The 21732-nt window shown below is 34.1% G+C and overlaps 2 protein-coding genes across 2 annotated transcripts in view; one reads left to right on the top strand and one right to left on the bottom strand.

Annotated features, from left to right (window-relative positions):
• LOC104224977 (uncharacterized) overlaps positions 1–21732 on the bottom strand; it is a 92165-nt gene that overhangs the window by 66200 nt on the left and 4233 nt on the right. Inside the window, exon 2 of the mRNA XM_009776716.2 lies at positions 17063–17079. Within this exon, the coding sequence (XP_009775018.2) occupies positions 17063–17079 (17 nt within the window). The remainder of the gene's footprint in view (positions 1–17062; positions 17080–21732) is intronic.
• On the top strand, positions 12033–13538 carry LOC104224973 (UDP-glucosyltransferase 29-like). The gene has a single exon (XM_070174105.1). It carries the CDS (start codon positions 12111–12113, stop codon positions 13443–13445), a length of 1335 nt encoding a protein of 444 aa, XP_070030206.1. The 5' UTR covers positions 12033–12110; the 3' UTR covers positions 13446–13538.

A 21732-nucleotide genomic window follows, 5' to 3' on the forward strand; every position in this document is an offset into this window, starting at 1 on the left:
CAAGATATCAGAAAAGGTCATCTAAGAAAACATCTCTAGTTGGGATAACTTCGAATGGTACCGGGTGTGAAACAATTAGGGTTGATGCAGAGCAAAAGTCTCTTGAAACCGACTTAAGCTGATTAAGCAGAAACCAAGCTGCCCAAGACTCAAGGCCATAAACCGACCACCATTTTTAAAACTGACAAATTTTTCTTTGTGTGGAACAGGAAACAAAGCAGTGCAAGGAAAGTGGTTCAAAGAAAAAGAGAAGAAAAATAAAAGACGAGAAGAGCCGACAAAGGGAAGTTTCTCAAATCTTTGCCTTTATTTGTTTTACTATTGTGCATAAAATCTTGCCATTGATCTTCACATTTTTCCTCCTAGGATAAAAGTCCTAGTCTGATGAATTTTGCTCCCAATATAAATTTTAGTCTGATGAATTTTCTCCTAGAATCAAAATCTTAGTCGGATGAATCTTTCTCCTAAGATAATAAATTAGAAGACCTAGTCTGATGACTTTTCTCCTAGGATCAAAATCTTAGTTTGATGAATTTTTCTCCTAAGATAGAAGACCTAGTCTGATGAACTTTCTCCTAGGATTAAAATCTTAGTCTGATGAATCTTTCTCCTAAGATAGAAAACCTAGTCTGATGAACTTTCTCCTAGGATATAAATCTTAGTCTGATGAATCTTTCTCCTAATATAACAAAAAAGAGAACCTAGTCTGATGAACTTTCTCCTAGGATAAAAATCTTAGTCTGATGAATCTTTCTCCTATGATACCAAAAAAAGAGACCTAGTCTGATGAACTTTCTCCTAGGATCAAAATCTTAGTCTGATGAATCTTTCTCCTAAGATAGAAAACCTAGTCCGATGAATTTTTTCCTAGGATAATAATTTAAAAAAAAAGGGAAGTCTGAATTTGAAAGAAGTGGGGTCAATTTTTAGTTATCAATGTCTAGTTTTCTTGAAATCAGGGGCCCCGCCTGGAGAACAGGGTCAGTCTTTACTTTAGTCAAGCTTAGTTTATAGTTTTCCTAGTCTATTCTTTAGTTTACTCTCATCATTGCATCAATACTACAAGTGGTTTACAATTTTGCTAACAACTCACAAATCTTCCTAGTGCAAACTGGGGTAGAAAAAAAGTTTCTTTTGTTTAGTCTATTTTGTTGTAATCAGGCGCCTACCAAGAGAACAAGGGAAGACAACTCAAGTTTCAAGGGAAAGCAGTTTCGAAGGAAGACAACTCGAGTTTCAAGGGAAAGCAGTTTCGAAGGAAGATAGTTCAAGTTTCAAGGGAAAATGGTTCAAGGTGCAAGGGAAAACAGTGTCAAGTAACAAGAGAAGACGGTTCAAGTTCAGCAATCAGGCGCCTGCTTGGAAAATAAGAGAATTCAATTCAGAATGCAATTCAGGTCAGCAACAAAAGAAGCTCGCGTCAAGAATGCGAGTCAGCAGTCCAAGATGATCAACATAAGTTAGTCACAATCCAGAATAAAAAGAAAAAAAAACAAAAAGAAAGACAAGAAGTGAATCCAAATGCAGAAGTTAATGAAAGATGTGAGCTGCTCAAGATAGGGCTGAGGTCACAAGCTCTGCATGTCCCATTTTGGTCTGAAAAGCTGAAGAAGAACGAACTAGCACCTGCAACTAGCAAGCGTCAAGGTTCAAATCTAAAGTATGCATGAAGAACCACTCAAGACTCAAGATCAAGCTTCAGAAGACTTATAGATAGAAATCTTGTAACTCGTAGTTAATAGGCTTAGCTAGTCTTTTTCATGTTTTGATTTTTGATGTAACATCAGGACCGCGGACCGGAACCTCGGCGGAACAACACCTCGACCGGCTCTCCATCTCGGTATACTCCATAATCTCACTCACTTCTGAACTACACGTGGCCTGATTCCTTTATAGCCAAGGATATGTAGGCAGCTCAGATACCAGGGCTCGATCACATTCTCCTTCCTCTTAGTTTTGGTCTCCTTAAATAAGGGTCGGGCCAAAAAAGCCTGTCTAGTCGTTCTTTGTCTGAAAACTCTTCGCGTTTCCTGTCAAAGAGGGGCAGCTGTAGACATGTCATTTTTGACCCTCCCCAAGATTTTTCATATTTTAGCGCGTAAATATTTAATTTAGGCTTAATATCTTTATTTCAACTAATTTTGACTCTTTTACTTTATTTCGTAAAAAAAAAAAAAAATTACAAAAATATTTTAGTTTACGTATCTTTCATAAATTTAAATAAAAAAATATAAAAAATAGTACCTTATTTTATTTTTATATAATCTTGAAAACACAAAAATAGTTTCATGTCTTAATATAGTTTAGTTTAATCATAAAATTAGTTTTATATTTTTATATTATAGTTGTATATAATTTTAGAAGGAGAAATTAGTGTCGGGTTGGTTTATCCCGTCTTTATGAATTTTGTAGTTTTTTTTGTCTTTGGCCCAATTTCAAGGCCCAATAACACCAAACCCATACCTCCTTAACCTAAAACCGTTCTATATAGCTGAAAATACATAAATATAGACCCTACACTCTAATACCCTAGGATAACGCCTAAAGCCTATATCCCTAAGGCTGCTGAGATCGGCCGCAAGACCCAAACGAGACCTCCCCCCCCCTTTTGAGGATGGTCTTCTCCAACGAAGGAATCATCAAGCAACACCCCTGAGACCTCTCTTCTCCATCTTCCAAAATAAGAAAATAAAAGAACCCTAGGAGAGATCCAACTCGTATTACTCACCATAACTCCGACGACCAAGCGTACACAACAGCCCATGTCTCCGTCTCTCACCGGACCCGACCCAGCTCGCCAGAAATCCGGCGACAATTCTTCGAAACAGTTGTGATTCCACCAGCAAAGTCCTCCATTCCAATGCCTAGCTTCCTCCAGTGAAATCCTCTATCAACCAAGAATATCCGCCACCATTCACCAAAATCCCTAACCTAAGAACCCCTCTTTCCGTCGTTGCTCCTTCTGCTTCAGAGTTTCAGAAAATTGGAGAGAAAAAATTGAGTGAGTGAAGAGTCGAGTTTCAGTTTCATCTTCTGATTTTGGTTTGTAAATGGGGCTTCATTGCTGCCCGAGGTTTGCCGTTCGAGTGTTTGAGTTCGTGATTCCTGACTGAATTTGCTGTTCATTTCTTGGATTAATTTCTGGAATCGAAGGCTTTGTACCCATTCATTCTAAACAAAATTATCGAATTCTTCTTGCACAAATCAGGTTCATCCTCTCACACTTTTTTCTGTTTGGGTGTTGATCATAATATGATAAGAGCTAAGGATTAATTAGTATGACGAATGGTTGAGAGCGGGTTTAATTATGGTCGTTTAAAGACTGATTTGAATGATTTACCCTCTCTGTTTTTGATGTTTTAGCATTCCATGTGTTAGAGTGTAGCTTTTCGTTAATGACTGAAGGCTTATGTGTTAGAATCTGAATGATTTGTTTAGCTCCCTGATTGTTAAATAACGTTTGAATCAATGATGCATTTGGTCATAAATCCTTGGCTATCTTTTCTCTGATTTTGAGTTTAAGCAAAAATAGTTGAATAAGATTGTGTTGGATAAAGCTTGGTTACAAATTAATCTGACCGCCTAAGTTTTTTTTTTCATTTCGCTCCTCACTGTTGCGTTCTCGCATTGATTCAAATTGGTTTTATCTACAAATGAAAGACAATTTTAAGTAGTCATGTACTCGATGCATATTTGATCTTTCCAGTTGTGTGGTCAAGTTTAAGTGCCAATGAAATTTTGGAATGGTTCTTTAGTGTTCACTGATTGTTGTCAATCTGTTCGGTTCGTTTTGGCACAGCTGGTGCTTGAGCTGGTGCTGCTGGAGCGTCCACAGCTGGGACCTGATCATGAATTGGGGCGGCTGGTGGATCTGCAGATGCTGCCCTAGCTGTTGTGCAGGCTACACCCCTATCCCTACCGCGACCTCAACCGCGTCCTCGGCCTCTAGTGGCCCCAGTTGGTGGTACTGGTGGTCGTCCATCCCGATCGGTAGCACGTGTCCTCACCATCTGTGAGAGAATAAAATAGCAGAAGTTTAGTACTCGGATCAACAGATTCGCACGACAAGAATTTCAAGAATATAAAGTTTTTCCTAAAGGTTTTGCAGCCTCCCGAGGATAAATACAGACGTCTCCGTACCGATCCGCGAGACTCTAAATTCGGACCCGGTCATGATGGCGTCTATCATGAAACAAGGCCAGCCGACATAACCCCCCAATAGCAATTAACAGTTATTTAGTTCATAATTAAACCATTAATAAGTGATAAATTACAAAACAAAGTGAAATAAAACAACTGTGGAAACAAACATAGCCCGACATCGGGGTGTCAGCAGTCATAAGCATCTAAAACATCCGTCTAAGAGTACGAAATGTCTACACAGTCTAGTACAAGGCTAATACAAGGAAAACAAATATAGGAAGGAGAAACATTGGGCTGCGAAGGTCGAGCAGCTACCTAGTGAACTCTGAACAACCTGCTAGAAGCAATCGGCCCTCGCTAGCGGGACCTGAAGCTCCTGAATCTGCACGCAGGGTGCAGGGAGTAATGTGAGTATGCCAACTCAGTGAGTAATAAAAGTAAATGCAGCTGAGCGATAAGAAATCATGTAAAACACAACAAAATGCTACAAAGAGGCAGTGTAAAACCAATACAATGCAATAAAAGCAGTAAAAACTTGTAAAAACACCTTAGTTCAGTATAAGCTTCTTTAAAACATCTTTTAACAGTTAAACAAGTGAATGAAAAGCAGTGAGAAAAGATAAACACATAAAACCAGCCCCTCGGGCAAAGTACCAACAGAATCAGCCCCTCGGTTATCTCACAATCACTCGTATCAGCCCTTCGGGCAATAGCATGGAACAACATCAGCCCCTCGTGCTATAACACATTTCACACTGGGTACCCGCGCTCACTAGGGGTGTACAAACTCCGAGAGGGGCCCCTTACGACCCAAACACAATATCAAGCAATCTCATGGCATAATCAATAGGCTCTCAGCCTCATATCAAGCCACCTTGTGGCGTACAACTCAGGCCCTCGGCCTCATAATTATGAATTAGCACAATACCGTTGCGGCGCGTAGCCCAATCCCATAATAACCTCACAACACAGGCCCTCGGCCCTACTCAGTCAGAAAATCTCTAAAAGCCTCTCGGGCACAGTAAAATATGATGTTCAACCCAAATTATCATTTAAGATGTCAAAATAGAGTAAACATGGTTGAGTTATGAAAACAGTAGAATATAGCATGACTGAGTACAAATATAAAGTCAAACCAGTGAGTAATAGTAGTAAAAATCACCTAAGGGTCCAAAACAATTGGCACAAGGCCCAAATATGGCATTCAACCCAAAACATGATGATAGCAAACAATTTTCAATTAAATATGCAGTAAAACAGTCATTCGAGACAGACTAAGTCACAATCCCCAACAGTGCACGACCTCACGCTCGTCATCTAGCGTGTGCATCACCTCGAAATCGCACAACGATGTGAAATCCGAGGTTTCATACCCTCAAGACAACATTTACAATCATTACTCACCTCTATCCGGTCCAAACTCTAGAACGCGATAACTTTTCCCCTCGAATCGGCCTCAACTCATGTCGAATCTATCCAAAATCAGAATTATGATGTCAAAATATGCTAAGGGAACGAAGCCCATGCAAAAATAATCAAATTACAACATAAATCTCGAAATTAACCAAAACCTGACCTCCGAGTCCACGCCTCGGAATCAGATAAAAATTACATCAATAAACTCCTTATCCTCCCACGAGTTCATCCATATCAAAAGTACCAAAATCCGACTATAAATAACCCCTCAAACCCTTACTCAAAAGTCTCCAATCTCAAGCCCTAATTCCCAATTTTTAACCCTTAATTTCCATTAATTTCAAGCCAAATCAGTGAAATAACACCATAGAAACTAGTTTAGGGTCCAAAAACCTTACCTCTATGAAATCCCATTGAAATCCCTCTTCAAATAGTTCCCTCAAGCTCAAATACGTAGGAAAATGGTGAAGGATAACTCAAAAATCGCGAAGGAAATCTTTTATACTTTCTGACCCAGGCTTTTCGCACCTGCGGTCATTTCCCACTTCTGCGGTCCAAGATACCGCATCTGCGGTTTTCACTTATGAGCCTATTTTCCGCGCCTGCGATGCAGTGCCCGCACCTGCGTTATTGCAGGTGCGCTCCCTTAGCCGCTTCTGCGGTTCCAACTGATCTTCCTCTTGGCCGCATCTGCAGCTTGCCTTCCGCTTCTGCGGGCATCGCACCTGCGGCTCCCAACCACATGTGTGGTTATGACAACAACAAAAATACTTCAGCTAGCAAACTCAACTCCAAACTTTTCGTCAATCATTCGAAATCACTCTGAGGCCCTCGGGACCTCAAGCAAAAGCACAACCAAGTCATATACCACTATCCAAAATTATACCTATCTTCAAAACACCTCAAACAACATCGGCTCAACCAAAATACATCGGATTCAAGCCTAAGCATTCCAAAAACTTCCAAATTCCGCTTTTGATCAAAAAGTTTATCAAATCACATTCGAATGACCTGAAATTTTGCACACACACCCCAAAAGACACGACAGACCTACTGCAACTTCGGAAATTCCATTCCGACCCCTATATCAAAATCCCACCTATCAACCGGAAAACGCCAAAATTTCAACTTCGCCAATTCAAGTCTAAATCTACTACGAACCTCTAAAACACATTCTGATCATAGTCCTAAGCCCTAAATAATCTCCCAAAGCTATATGAACCATCAGAATTCACATCCGAGCCCTATTTCTCATAATTTAACATCCGGTTGACTTTTCCAACTTAAACTTACTCAAAAGAGACTGAGTATCTCAATCCTCACCAAAACCTTTCCGAACCCGAGCCAATCAACCCGATAATACATAATATAGTTGAACAATGCGATAAGAAGCAGAAATGGAGAAAACGGAGCGATAACTCATGAAACGACCGGCCAGACTATTACAATTGTCGACAATACTCAGTCCAGTGACCATGAGTACCGTGCTATTTACATATCAAGTTGTGATCCCTCTGTGCGGGATTACTGGAGTGGGCTTAGCTATTTGGTTTCCTTGATGCGAACGATGGCCGACACTATACTTGTTGCATCCATGTTAAAGTTATATTCTGATAGTCTCGGGGCTTCTCTGCCCCCGAGTGACCTGTCGAAAATGTTTCTACTCACCGAACCTCGGTTGGTAAGACCTTGGTCGCTTCCCCTATCGTTCTTGGTCGGGTGGTGGCTGGGTCCGTTTCTGCTTCTATCCGAGTTGTATGGCTGGTATCGATCTTGAGGTGGCCTCAGCTCCTGATCTACAATTATCTTAGACCTTTCGTTTACTCTTTTGGGATAAATAGACCCCGATGGAGCTCCCAACTGGTCGTCTTCGACTTTGATCTTTGAGTAGTATCTTTTGTAAATGTCGGTCTAAGTAACCATAGGATACTCTACCAGGTTTTGCTTCAATTGTTAACAAGCAACAGAACCTTGGGGGTTGAGTCGTTGAGTAAACGCCTGAAAGGCCTAATCATCTACAACCGGGGGCAGGTCCATCCATTCCATCTGGAACCTTGACATAAACTCCCTAAGCATTTTGTTTTCCCTTTGCTTTACTTTGAACAGGTCTGATTTCGTCGTCTCAACCTTGATAGCGCCGACATGGGCTTTAACAAAGGCCTCTGCAATCATAGCAAACAAATCAATAGAATTTGGAGGTAAGTTATGGTATCATATCATCTCTTATTTAGATAAGGTTTCCCCAAATTTCTTTAGCAACACCGATTCAATCTCATCATTTTCGAGGTCATCGCATGAGGTTACATGCTCGTTTGGATTCGTGGTCCCATTATTTGGGGTTATAGGGTATTCAGATCCTTTCTTCAGAATTGACTTTGGTGCCGCACTCGGGGTAAAAAGTAACCGAATGAACTTTTTGGAATCGGCCCTTTCAATATCGGAGGCGTCTCTCGGGATCTGATCGAATTATGAAACTCCACCTTGTTGTCATTTTCCTCTATCTTCTTTTCGCCAAACGCCACTCATTTTTTTAGCGCTTCGAGCATTTTCATCACCTCAGAAGCTTCCCCGAGTCCGAACCCATCTAGTTTTGTGACAATCCGCTCTTCTCCTCGAGCATCTTCTCCAACCCGCTCGGGCTCGGCCATAATCTTTGCGTGATTCTGACTCTGTAGTTGTGCTATTGTCACATGCTGAGCTGGTAACATTTCAAAAATCAATCATAAGCTAACTCCATCACCTCCCCTTTTGGGTGTCTCAAGCCGATGGCGGGGGTGCCCCACAAACGCTATTTTTGGGATCAGTTGGTTGGTTGACATTGATGGCAACTTGTGAATTGGCATTGACTGGGTCAGCTATTGGGATGCCATTAGGGTCAACATGGGGCACACCATTTCTTGGTACCACATTATTATTTTCACCGTGGTGGCCTGACTCGCCGTCGACGTTTAGGTGAACGGACTGAGAATTTGACATTTCAAATAGACCTGAAATCAAACTTCAAAGAGAAAGTATAAAATATGGTGTGTTATAGAGATTTGTATTAAATCACTAGTATTATCCCTAGCCCCACGGTGGGCGCCAAACTGTTGACCCTTAAAATGAGTAACAATTGAATTTGTACGTAGTTTAAAGGATACATAATTTTATTTATCACGGAATATCTAAGAACAACAAATAATCAAATTAAGGAGAAACAAAACGATCAAACCAAACGTGATGGAAAAATTAAGTTTGGCTTTAAGTTGAATGCTGAAACTAGTTCCGATCGAGCCCTCGAAACGAGCTTGGTTGCAACTCAAGAAATAAGTATCTAAAGAACACTTCAAGATCTAGAAAATGAAAATAAATTTTATTGCTTTGATATGCGTGGTAACAGTGATTGAAAAATAAAAAGGTTCTCTCTTTTATATAGTAGGGGAATTTCAATCTTAGTACAAATCTAAATAAGGTAAAAATTATTCTCTTTTAGTAAATTATGGTCCACAGTTAATATAGGGCGAGATCGTGCCATAATATCTAGTCGATGGCGGATATTCGGCCTCTCATTCGTCCTCTCTAACCGTTTTTCCTTTAACCTCGATTCTTTATTTTGTTCGAGCTCGGTTCCTCTCATGTTTGGCCATGTCTGAATCTTGGTGCGTCATTCGTCCCCCCGGGCTCTGATCCCGGGAGCCGTCGGCTTTACCTGAGCCCACGCTGTCTTCTCATTTCTTCATCAGGAAATTGGGAGTAACTTTATCCATGATTTTACCCGTACACAAAATAAAAATTAAATAACTCTAGATCTGTTTCGTTGATGATGACAAACTATTAAGTTAAATTTCTTGAATTCAAAGTATACTTAAGATCGGTTCAATTCTCAGATTATAAAATAACTATGCTGTCGATTTGTCGTGTCTCAATAATAGATATGACAAAGTCTTATAAATCAGAAGGCAGAGGGAAAATAGAATTAAATTTGTTCTTTCTTAAGGGGGAACCGTCATACTGGACTTCTTTAGAAAAGGGTCAAATTTGGTTGCTCTTTTTTTTCTTCCCTCTTTTATTCAGCCTTTTTTTTTTAATTCAAATGACAAATTATCAAAATAAAAATATACAAATAAAAGTGTAAAAATGGCACGGGCTATCTAGTTTTCGGGCTGGTCATTCAAGAGTAGCCAGCGTTTGCAAAGCGATTAAAAAATAACCACTATTTTGCTGCAATACGGAAAGTTCCAACATAATATACTGGAGATCGGTGCACATGTGTATGAACTTCCAGCATATTATACTGGACCGATATATTATACTGGAACTCCAGTATATTATGCTGGAGTTCCAGTATATTATGCTGGAGTTCCAGTATATTATGTTGGAGTTCCAGTATATTATGCTGGAGTATTATTCGAATTTTGAACAGTGTTTTCGTTCAGATTTATCTTTACATGAAAAATGGCTAAATTTCGATTACTTTTGAAACTGTGGTTATTTTTGAATGACCACTTGTAAATCTGGCTATTTTTGAATTTCTCCCAATAAAAGTAACTAGTACTCCCTCTGTTCCAGTTTATGTGAACCTATTTCCTTTTTGGTCCGGCCCAAAAAGAACGAACCCTTTCTAAATTTGGTAACAATTTAGCTTGAAGTTACAACTCTACCCTTAATGAGAAGCTTTTATAACCACACAAATACTCTGAGCCCCATTTCGACTTGTTTAGGACCACAAATTCCAAAAGTCTTCATTTTTTTCTTAAACTTCGTGCCCAGTCAAACGGGTTCACATAAATTGGAATGGAGGGAGTACTGTGTATGGGCTTGAACCAAGGGTCTATCGGAAATAGTCTCTCTGCCTTATTAAATGTGGGGATAAGGAATGCATACATTCTACCCCTCCAGACTCCACTTGTGAGATTACATTGAGTTTTATTGTTGTTGTTGTTGTTGTTGTTGTTATATATTTTTTTGGTCTCCCACCCGGTGTCCAGTACCCGCATTGGAGCCCGACTATATCCGGATTCACATTGCATAGGGTCCCATTCGAGGGGAAGCACTCTAGCAAGATTTTTTTTTATATCTAGGGCTCGAACCCAAGATCTCTAGTTAAGAAAAAAGCAGCATCATCCGCTTCACCAAATACATTGGTGGTATTGTTTTTGTATGTATGGGAAACTTTTCTCCACTCAGTTGTATAGATCTAGATCTATAGCCATAAGCCAACTATAGGATAATTTTATATACGTTCTCTTTCACACACATATTTAACTTCTTTTTTTATTCCATATGACAATTGACAAAAAGCATAAAAACGAGCAAGTCCGTAAAGGAAAACTATGAACATAGAAAAGTAATCAATATTTTTGGAGGAATAAAAATGAGAAAGTGTCATACTAATTGGAACAAAAATACTAATTTGAGTCGTCATAAGGAAACAGTCCAACTGGATTATTGTAAACAGAGTCGACGTATTTACCGAATGCAAAATCATATGCTTAGTTCGGTTTCAATTTGTGTGATAGCAATTTAACTCGATAAGAAGTTTAAGCAAGAAAAAATTCTTGAAATTTATAATCTAAAATATGCTATAATATTTTGTTTTTGAAATTTATACTCTTAAATATATCATTACATGTAATAAAAAAATAATTTCTTCTAAAACAAACTAATAAAAATAATGTCTAAATTGAATTGAAATATACGAAATAGCTTTCACAGATAGTTCCACAACAAAAATAGTTTACAAACTGAATCTTTAAAAATTAACGCCATTCCAAGAGGGAAAGCTAGCTAGTACAACCCTGGATTGTCTCTATTATATCAATAATATTCGGCATTTTTATATGCGCTGCGTAATCAGTTACGCACATATATACCTTGGACTGCACAACAGACTCATCCTATAATTAATTAAATAATCTCAATGAAATATATAAAGGGAGCCTTGGAGCACAAGTTGTATCTGGGGTGACAAAATGGTTTAAAAAATACAGTTAACCACCCATATTATTTATTAAAATATGAGTTGGATAATGAACTTTTTAAAAACGGGTCAAATATGGATAAGAACCATATTATCCATTTAGAAATTGGATAACCAATAGGTCTAACTTTTATATTTATAAAACCTCAAATTGAGGATTTCTCAAATTGGATAACCCATTTTTTTCCGTATTAAATATGGGTCGGGTCAAATAAATTTATCCGGTTTTTCATTACCCTTTTTTGACCCGAATCTTATCCAACCCGACCCGCCCGTTTGTCACTCCTAGTTGTATCTATGGAAGCAATCAATAATGTTTGCATTAGGGTAGACTGTCTATATATATCACACCCCTTAAGATGCGACCTTTCTCCGTACCGTGCGTTAATGCGAAATGCCATGTGCACCGAGCTGTCCTATTAGTCTCAACGAAATATATAATACACCACGCCAACCAGCTCACAACCAAGATGACCAATACAATAATCTATTTACACAGTTAAAACACTAGCATAAATACATTATCATCGATCATATAGTATATACACACAGAACCATCAAAGAGAAAAGGAGAGAGAAACTATAGTTATTAATGGAGGGCAAGAAAAACACCATTAGTATACTCATGTTACCATGGTTAGCCCATGGTCACATAAGTCCATTTTTAGAGCTAGCCAAAAGACTTACAAAGAGGAATTTCCACATTTACATGTGTTCAACTCCTGTAAATCTAAACTCAATCAAGAAAAGTGTTACAGAAAAATATTCTCAATCAATTGAACTAGTTGAACTTCATCTTCCATCTTTACCAAATCTTCCTCCTTATTACCACACTACAAATGGCCTCCCACCCCATCTTATGAACACCCTCAAAATAGCTTTTGAAATGTCAAGTCCAAATTTTTCCAAAATATTACAAACTTTAAATCCTGATTTGGTCATTTATGACTTTATCCAGCCGTGGGCTGCCACGTTTGCTTCCTCTGTGAATATTCCTGCTGTGCAATTTCTCACTTTTAGCGCGGGTGTCCTTGCTTTTGCCTTTCATATGTTTGAAAAGCCAGGGGAAGACTTCCCGTTTCCTGAAATTTATCTGCGTGAATACGAGATGCTTCAGATGAAGAAAACTATGGAAGAATCAAAAGAGGATAAGTCCCCATTCGACGAGGCTCTTAGGAAATCTCGCGACTTTATTTTGGTGAAAACTTGCAAAGAGTTTGAAGGGAAATATATGGGTTATTTTTCAAGTTTGGTTTCCAAGAAAATAGTCCCGGTCGGTTCACTCATTCAAGATACTGTCAGCAGAGATGATAATGAAGAAATTACACAATGGCTTGACAAGAAAGAAAAAAATTCAGGTGTGTTTGTTTCATTTGGGAGTGAGTATTTTCTATCTAAGGAGGAATTACATGAAGTAGCTCAAGGGCTAGAGCTTAGCAAAGTGAACTTCATTTGGGTTATTAGGTTTCCACAAGGTGAAAATAATAGTAGTATTAAAGATTCATTACCAAAAGGATTTCTTCAAAGGGTAGAAGATAGAGGAATGGTTTTGGAAGGATGGGCCCCACAAGCAACAATTCTTAAACATATAAGTATTGGTGGTTTTGTGAGTCATTGTGGATGGAGTTCTTTTATGGAAAGTGTAAACTTTGGTGTGCCAATAATTGCAATGCCAATGCATCTTGACCAACCAATGAATGCTAGGCTTGTGGAATATATTGGATTTGGAGTTGAAGCAGTGAGAGATGATAATGGAAAGTTACAAAGTGAAGAGATTGCAAAGGTGATAAGGAAAGTGGTAATGGAGGAAAGTGGGGAGGATGTGAGGAAGAAAGTTAGAGAATTGAGTGAGAAAATGAATATGAAAGGGGATGAAGAGATAGACGAAGTGGTGGAAGAGCTTGTTGCACTTTGTAACAACAAATAATTAGCAATAAGATTTAAGTCATATTTAAAAAAAAAATGCTATTATTGTAATTTAATTGTTGTCATAGGTTATTTTTCAAAATTTTCAGAGGTACCAAGGCACTTTTCTCCGTGCAATTAATTTTCATATTTCGCATGATATAATTACCAACTTGACATAAGACTTTTATATTGTCACTATATATAACTACCAATATTCTTATTATCTATTGAACCAAGACAAAGCTGAAGATTCATTTGCGTGCGTCGAGGATATTTTTTTAACAAAGATCAATTTTAGTCCATCGAGAACTATTTATATTCTGTAACCGAAAAATTATTTCCCCTTTTTTCGTACGGTCAAAAGATGAAGTTCAAAGAACAAAATTCTAGCTCTTAGTTAAAATATGACGACAGTAATTCAGGTTACTTAAAAATGTTACCACAGTAATTCGGTTTTTGGTTTCAAAAAATTCGGTAGTACAATTCGAGCTATTTACATAGATTAACCTATGTTTCCCCTACTTCAACAACGGATGACACATGCTTACCGCTAAATTATTTAAAAGAAAATAAATATGATATGGAGTTTGACCAGCTCAAATATTTAATAACGGTCTTTTTAATATTGGTTTAGGAGATTAATAATTTTTAGTATTCTTAACAAACTTATTAGTCTCGAGTCTATAGATGCATGCAATTGATTAAGGTATTTGAATATAAGTGCCCAAAAGGACCTGCAGTTAAAAGTTGCTGCATCATGAACTAACAGAGCCAGAATTTTATTAAGGGTTGTCACAATTTTTATAAGTAAATATACGAAAAAATCAAGAAAAATCAACACATATATTATATATACATAAAAAAAAAATTACCCGCGAAGGTAAAACAAAATTGGCACCTCTCGGAGCTATATGGCTACGCCACTAGATCCATGTTCAAATCACATTTCCATAACATTTTTTTTAAAAAAACCTACACATAAGCACAAATAGTTGGCTCATTGTGAGACATGATTAAAAGGGGACGAATTAGTTATAAAATCTTACGACTCCCTGTAATATTGAAATCATATATTTCCGGCACTATAATTACTAATGAATACGGAAACACTTATTATTATTATAATTGTTATTACATTGTTGTTATTATTATCGCTAGTATTAGCACCCGCGCGAATGCGCGAACACTAATCATGTCAATTATTTGAGTTATTTGAATTATATTTAAATAATCTTATAATTTAAACATTCTTGATAAATATAAATAATCATTGAATATTAATTAAGAAATACTACATGAAAAAGATCAACCATTTGTCAAATCAAATCTCCTAGTTGTAACTCTATTTTCCTCTTTGGGTATAATTCTTGCATGTGTCATTGGATCCTAGAAATAATCAGGAAACAAAATAATAACTCATACCTATGGCAAAAAAATTAAAGGTTGAGACTATGAAGGACACTTTGGATACGACTTAACTCTTTTACTACTACTTGAACTCTTATTTGGTGTGTTAATATCTTTCAAAAAATATTTTTATTTTAAAATTTCAGTTTCTAAAACTTTATTTGTCAATAATAATTATTTTTATAATAATGTAAGTGAAAATATTATCCTTAATTCAAAGTTCATTTTAGTCGGCTATCTAAAAATTTAAAAATATAGCCACTGCATTTTTTCCCCAGTATGACTCCATTTTGATATTTGACATTAACCATGTTAAATATCTGAGTTATTTGAATTATATGTAAATGAACTTAAAATTTAAACCTTCTAGATAATTATAGATAATCCTTAGATATTAATTAGGAAGTATTACATGAAAAAAGACTAACATTTTTTTCAAATCTTGTATCTATAATTTTATTTTTGCATTATAATTGGTGTCATTGGAACCTAAAAATTTCACAAAGCGAAATAATAACTCATATTTATGGCAAAGCACAAAGGTTGACACAATATGAAAATTTTTATGGTTACGACGCGACTCTTTTACTACTACTTGAACTCTTATTTGGTAGGTTATTATTTTAAAAAAAGTATTTCTATTTAAAATTTCAATTTCTAAAACTTTATATATTTTTAATAATGATTATCTTTATAATGATTCAAGTGAAAATATTATCCTTAATTTAGAATTCATTTTATTCGACTATCTAAAAATTTTAATGATCCTTTAGCCTGTGAAACTTTATTTTAGTATGATTTCATTTTGAGTTTATCGATATCTCTAGCCACATATTTTGAATTTTGAATACCCTATATATACAGATTTTAAATATACTTTTTGTTACATTTGAAAATCGCTACAGAGACTATCAATTAGAAACCGATATCCCTCTTGTAAAATTTGAGAAAAGAATCTTTCACATAATCTAATGATTCAAAACTAATATTCTTCAGCGAAAAAAATATTATACCCTTGCAATGTTTGCTTAAAGAGGTTTCCGCTTATACCTTTTTAATTCCTCAAAGGTGCTAAATTGAAATTAATGATAGCAATTGTATAACCAAAGTTTGTTATTTGTTTGATGTCCATTTATGCAAATTGACTCTTCAAACAAACATTCTTCAAAAAGAAAAAAGAAAAAGAAAATTTTGAATATTGGATGCTTTTTGTGATGTTTCTTTCTCCAATATGTAAGTTCACGTCATTATATATGTAAGTAAATCTTTATTCGATTTTTAAACTCTTTTTTGTTATTTTGTTAAACATAGAAGTGTACCCTATATATTACATTTTTTTTTTTTAAAAAGAACTACAATTGTAGGTTTTTAAATGTGAAAGAATTTTATAGTTATATGAGAGGCAAAGTAGTTTTTAAATAATTAGAAAAGATAACAAAAATTTCTAACTTGATTGCACATAATCATTAACCGAATTAAGTATGATAACATGATAATAAAAGATAATTTTTTATATTAATTCAAATTTAAAAACTATATCTATAAATTCAAAATTATCCTTTAATTCAAAACTAACATTTTCTCAAATCTCGTAGTGATAATTTTATTTTTGTACCATTCTCATTGGTTTCATTGGAACCTAAAAATAGCCAAAAAGCGAAATAATAACTCTTATTTATAGCAAAGCACAAAGGTTGACACAATATGAACGATTCTTTGGTTACGATGCGACTCTTTTACTACAACTTAAACTCTTATTTGGTATGTTATTTTTTTTTTAAAGAAGCATTTTTATTTTGAAATTTCAATTTCTAAAGCTTTATATATTTTTTAATAATGATTATCTTTATCATAGAGAGTGAAGATATTATCCTTAATTTAAAATTCACTTTATTCGGCTATCTAAAAATTTAAATGATTCTTTAGCCGGTGAAACTTCATTTCAATATGACTCCATTTTGAGTTTATCGATATCTCTAGCTACATATTTTAAATTTTGAATACGCTATATATACATATTTTTTGTTCTTTGAATCATTAAATATTAAATTAGTTGATTGTTATTATATAACATTGCATATACTTATCTTTAAATTGTCAAGTATAATTTTGAACTATAATTATAGGGCTTTAAATGTGAAAGGATTTTATAGTTATATTCAAATTTTTTTTTTTGCCAGAAATGAAGTAGCATTTAAATAATTAGAAAAGATAACAAAAGTTCCTAACATGATTGCATATGATCACTAATTGAATTAAGTATGATAACAAAAGATAAATTTTTTTTTATTTTAATTCAAAACTTTAATAACAAACTTTATCTATAAATTTAGAATTAAAAGATAATTCAAACCTAGTAAAATATAAAATAAAATTATCATATACTATTGGCATTTATTAGCTTGCCACTTGGCTTAAGCACAATGCCAATTATATATGGTAACTTTATTCCTTTAATATATATACTAGTATTAGTACCCGCGCGATGCGCGGATAATAAAAAAGAATGATCTACACCGTAAAGTTTAATATGTTAGTGTTAACACCATCTTTACAACCAACATTAAAAATATTTTAAGACTCCAGTAAAACTTTCATTCCATCTCCTAATAAATGTTCTATAAAAAATAATGATACTATTCAATTTGTTTGATATGAATGTTCCAAGAAAAATAATGATGTTATACAATTTGCTTGATATGAAACATGTGTTTAAGGGAATATTTTTGTAGCAACTGCTCATGATATATGCAGTGCATTTTTCAAAAGTTGTCCTTTGTATTGAGGCAACGATGAAGGAACATGAATTATGTCAAACATTAGCTTATTCAGAATCAAAATGTATGCGGCAATGCATATGCAAAAACTTATTTCCTGCTAAGGCTCTCTCTTTATTATTGTCTGGCATTTGTGGTAATTGAAACTTTTTACTCTTTCTACCATTCCACAAACTTTGTCTATTAGCCTAACACTGTCTAAAGCCAAAGTTGAGGTAGAAAAGGGACAGGTCAATTGCGGAGAGCTGATAAATTCAGCTATTCAACCATAGATGAAACCGGTGGAAGGGTTGATTATGCTAAGGTGAGAACTTAAACAATAATAATATATTTCATATGGATATAAACAATAGAATACCAACTGGGAACTCAATCTGTTCCCAATATCAAAAATTGATGGAACCCCTGTAATTTTCAGTTTCAATTTATGCTTGCTGGTCTTAATTTTCAGATTGTTTGGTCCAACCACAAAGTTTTTCATAACGTACAATCTCATTTCATGTATTTTTAATTTGAAAATATGCATAACAGCTCTTCCAATAGTTGCATAAACTCTATCTCCCTAAAATAAAAAATGTGGAAAGAAATTTAAGTTAGTAATTAAGGCGCATAAGTTGAAGAAAATACATCACAACTCGAAAAAAATAACAACATGTAAAAGAGTATGCACCTTTTCATCTTGAATAATTAATTCAATTGAATTAGAATTTTCTAGTTTCTCGCGGTCTGGAATGTGCTATAATCTAACAACACAAACCTTTAAATTCCAACTCATTTTGGACTTTGATAGTTTACTGATATAGTTATAGTTTGGAGCCATACTTTGCAGAAGTTTGTGTGGAAGTTAAATCCTAAGCAATGTAGAGAAGCTAACCCTAAAGAAAAGTTGCTTAAATAAAGATTTCTATGAAAGACTATCATAGTAAATCAATTTTTATGTATATGAAATCCTAATATTTAAAAAAGGCATGTGTAAATGAATTTGTATGTATGAGTTCTGAAGAAATGATACGAATCTTCCATTTTTTAGTTTTTGGCATTTTTTAAAATTTTCAACGTTTTTTTTTGTGGTTAATTAAAATTTGTTAACCACCAAACCTTAATTTTTCTTGTCTTTTTCCTTTGTCCTCTTGTTTGTTTTTTTAATACTATTTTCATTAATATAATATAAATATAAGATACAAAATATTTATTTAATCATTTCATTCTTAAAAAAGAATACCTACCATAACTGAATTATAAACAAAATTTAATTAAAAATACCTATAATAATGTATATTGTTCGCAAATAAGATCAGATACAAAGCTTGTACTAAATATAGAATTATTATTTCAACTTAAAGTTAATGTGTAAGATACAAAACAAAATTTTAATTGATTCTTTTTCAAAAAAGGATACCTACAATAATTGAATTATACATAATATTTAATAAAGATACCAAAACTCATAAATAAAAAATGTTTATTTAATATTTCTTTCTTAGAAAAGAATACCTACCATAACTGAGTTATACACAAAATTTAATTAAAGATACCTATAATAATATATATATATATATATATATATATATATATATATATATATATATATATATATATATATATATATATGATACCTATATTAATGTATATTCTTCGCAAATAAGGTCAGATACAAAACTTGTACTAAATATAAAATTATTATTTCAATTTATAATTAATGTGTAAGATACAAAAAAGAAATTTTAATTGATTCTTTCTCAAAAAGGATATCTACCATAACTGAATTATACACAAATTTAAATAAAGATACCTATAGCTATAATATATTTGTTTGCTTAATGAAATTGCATCCCTCTTTGTGTACGTCCAACATATTCTCAAAAAGAGAATATTTTTAGTTTAAAAATAAATAAATTATACACAATTTAATTAAAAATACTTATCGTAATGTATATGATACTTATATTAATGTATATTGTTCAAATAAGGTCAGATACAAAGTTTGTGCTAAATATAGAATTATTATTTCAACTTAAAATTAATGTGTAAGATACAAAACGAAATTTTAATTGATTCTTTCTCAAAAAAGGATACCTACCACAACTGAATTATACACAAGTTTAAGTAAAGATACCTATAGCTATAATATATTTGTTTGCTTAATGAAATTGCATCCCTCTTTGTGTACGTCCAACATATTCTCAAAAAGAGAACATTTTTAGTTTAAAAAAGAATAAATTATACACAAAATTTAATTAAAAATACTTATATTAATGTATATGATACCTATATTAATGTATATTGTTAGCAAATAAGGTCAGATACAAAGCTTGTACTAAATATAAAATTATTATTTCAACTTAAAATTAATGTGTAAGATACAAAACGAAATTTTAGTTGATTCTTTCTCAAAAAATGATACCTACCATAACTGAAATATACACAAATTTAAGTAAAGACATCTATAGCTATAATATATTTGTTTGCTTAATGGAAGTTGTATCCCTCTTTGTGTACGTCCAACAGATTCTCAAAAAGAAAACATTTTTAGTTTAAATGTTCCAATAATTGTTTTTGATTTATTAAAGAATGAAATTCAATTTACAAAAAATCTTGGATTACTACTTTCATTAAATATTTTTCCATTTATAATCCAAATTTTTTGTGTTGTCTTAAAATTGCCAAATGACTTCATTTTAGCTTGCCACTTGGCTTAACCACATTGCAAACTATTCTCTTTTTAATATAATATAGATAGATATAGATTATTGCTGTCATTAGGAGCAAGTAGGGGTCAATTTCCAGACTCATCAGCCACGGAAAAAAAATCTTTATACAAGTTGTATTTTGCTTTTGTGTTTTTGTGTACTTTATTAACTTTCCTCCTTGTATGCGTCTAATTACTCGGTCAAGAAGACAAACACCATACATAATGAATTATTTATAAATATACAACGATTTTTTAATAACTGAGTAATATACGGCAATCTCGAGTTAATATACGACAATGACTGAGTTTACTATCAAATATTCATAAATAGTTAGTTAGTCTTTATATATATACTGCTTATGAGCAAAAAATTACTGAGTTAACATAAACTCGTAACTTATAAACTAGATTTGCTCGGTTTTGTAATTGATTCCTAGGGTGCATGGATGTGTTGGGTTATGGTGGGCAAGACTTTAGAGCCCGTTTGGATTGGCTTATTTGAATAAAGTAAAAAAATATTTTTATACACTTATTTTTAAGCTAAAATGATCACACAAAAAAAAGAAATCAAAAGTCAAAAGGTAGAATTCCAACTAATGATGTATGTTTAAAAGTCACTTAAAATAAGCCCACCCAAACGGGCTCTTAGGTTAATAATTTGGTCGGCAGTGTAGGATAAGACGTCCTGAAAATGACTTATAGTGAAGGTTTAGATTTCTCAAAAGTAAGTTGGATTAAGTTTCATAGTTTTGCTATTTAAATTTAAAGTAGAAGTACTTAATCTATGCGATACACCTTTCGGTTGTTCGTTGGTTCTTTCATACCCGCCTTCATTAACTATAAGCAACGTAACAAATGCAGTGGACTTATTGAGTTTAATTTCATTATCTTCATCTCCATTACAATGTTTATATAATTTTTAATCAGCGATCGATTCAGGATTTGAATTGTTCATGTTTGAATTCAAAATTTTACTATATTCAATCTAATATGCTTGCATTAGAGTAGATTATGAAATATTACACCTCTAGGCTCTAGGGGTCGTACACCCCTTCCTGTGAATGCGAGATACTTTGTGCATCCAACTGCTTTTTAAAATCTATTATTTATACTTATTAAGAGGACTTTAAATACAAATTCTCTTATAATAGAAGCAACAGTTGAGGTTCTTCACTATCCTGTTTCATCAACATGCCTGTCTGGCATCCGTGAGGAATTTCTGTTGTTGCGGCTCATTTTTGTGCATTGGTTGACACTTGACAGCACCGGTGGCTTAAATACTGGGCCCCATCTGGTTGTTTATTCTACACATTGCTAGCAATTTGCAACTTATTGAAGTTCTGAATTCTAATACACATGTTTCTCTTTTCTATTAAAGCATTAACTATAACAAATTAAGTGGATCCGACATGTATAATTAGACATTCAAT

Source organism: Nicotiana sylvestris, chromosome 5 (genome assembly GCF_000393655.2).
Source record: "Nicotiana sylvestris chromosome 5, ASM39365v2, whole genome shotgun sequence".
NCBI classification, from domain to species: Eukaryota; Viridiplantae; Streptophyta; class Magnoliopsida; order Solanales; family Solanaceae; genus Nicotiana; species Nicotiana sylvestris.

Excerpts from the sequence above, each read along its gene's own strand:
- LOC104224973 (XM_070174105.1), top strand. The coding sequence starts at position 12,111 with ATGGAGGGCAAGAAAAACACCATTAGTATACTCATGTTACCATGGTTA.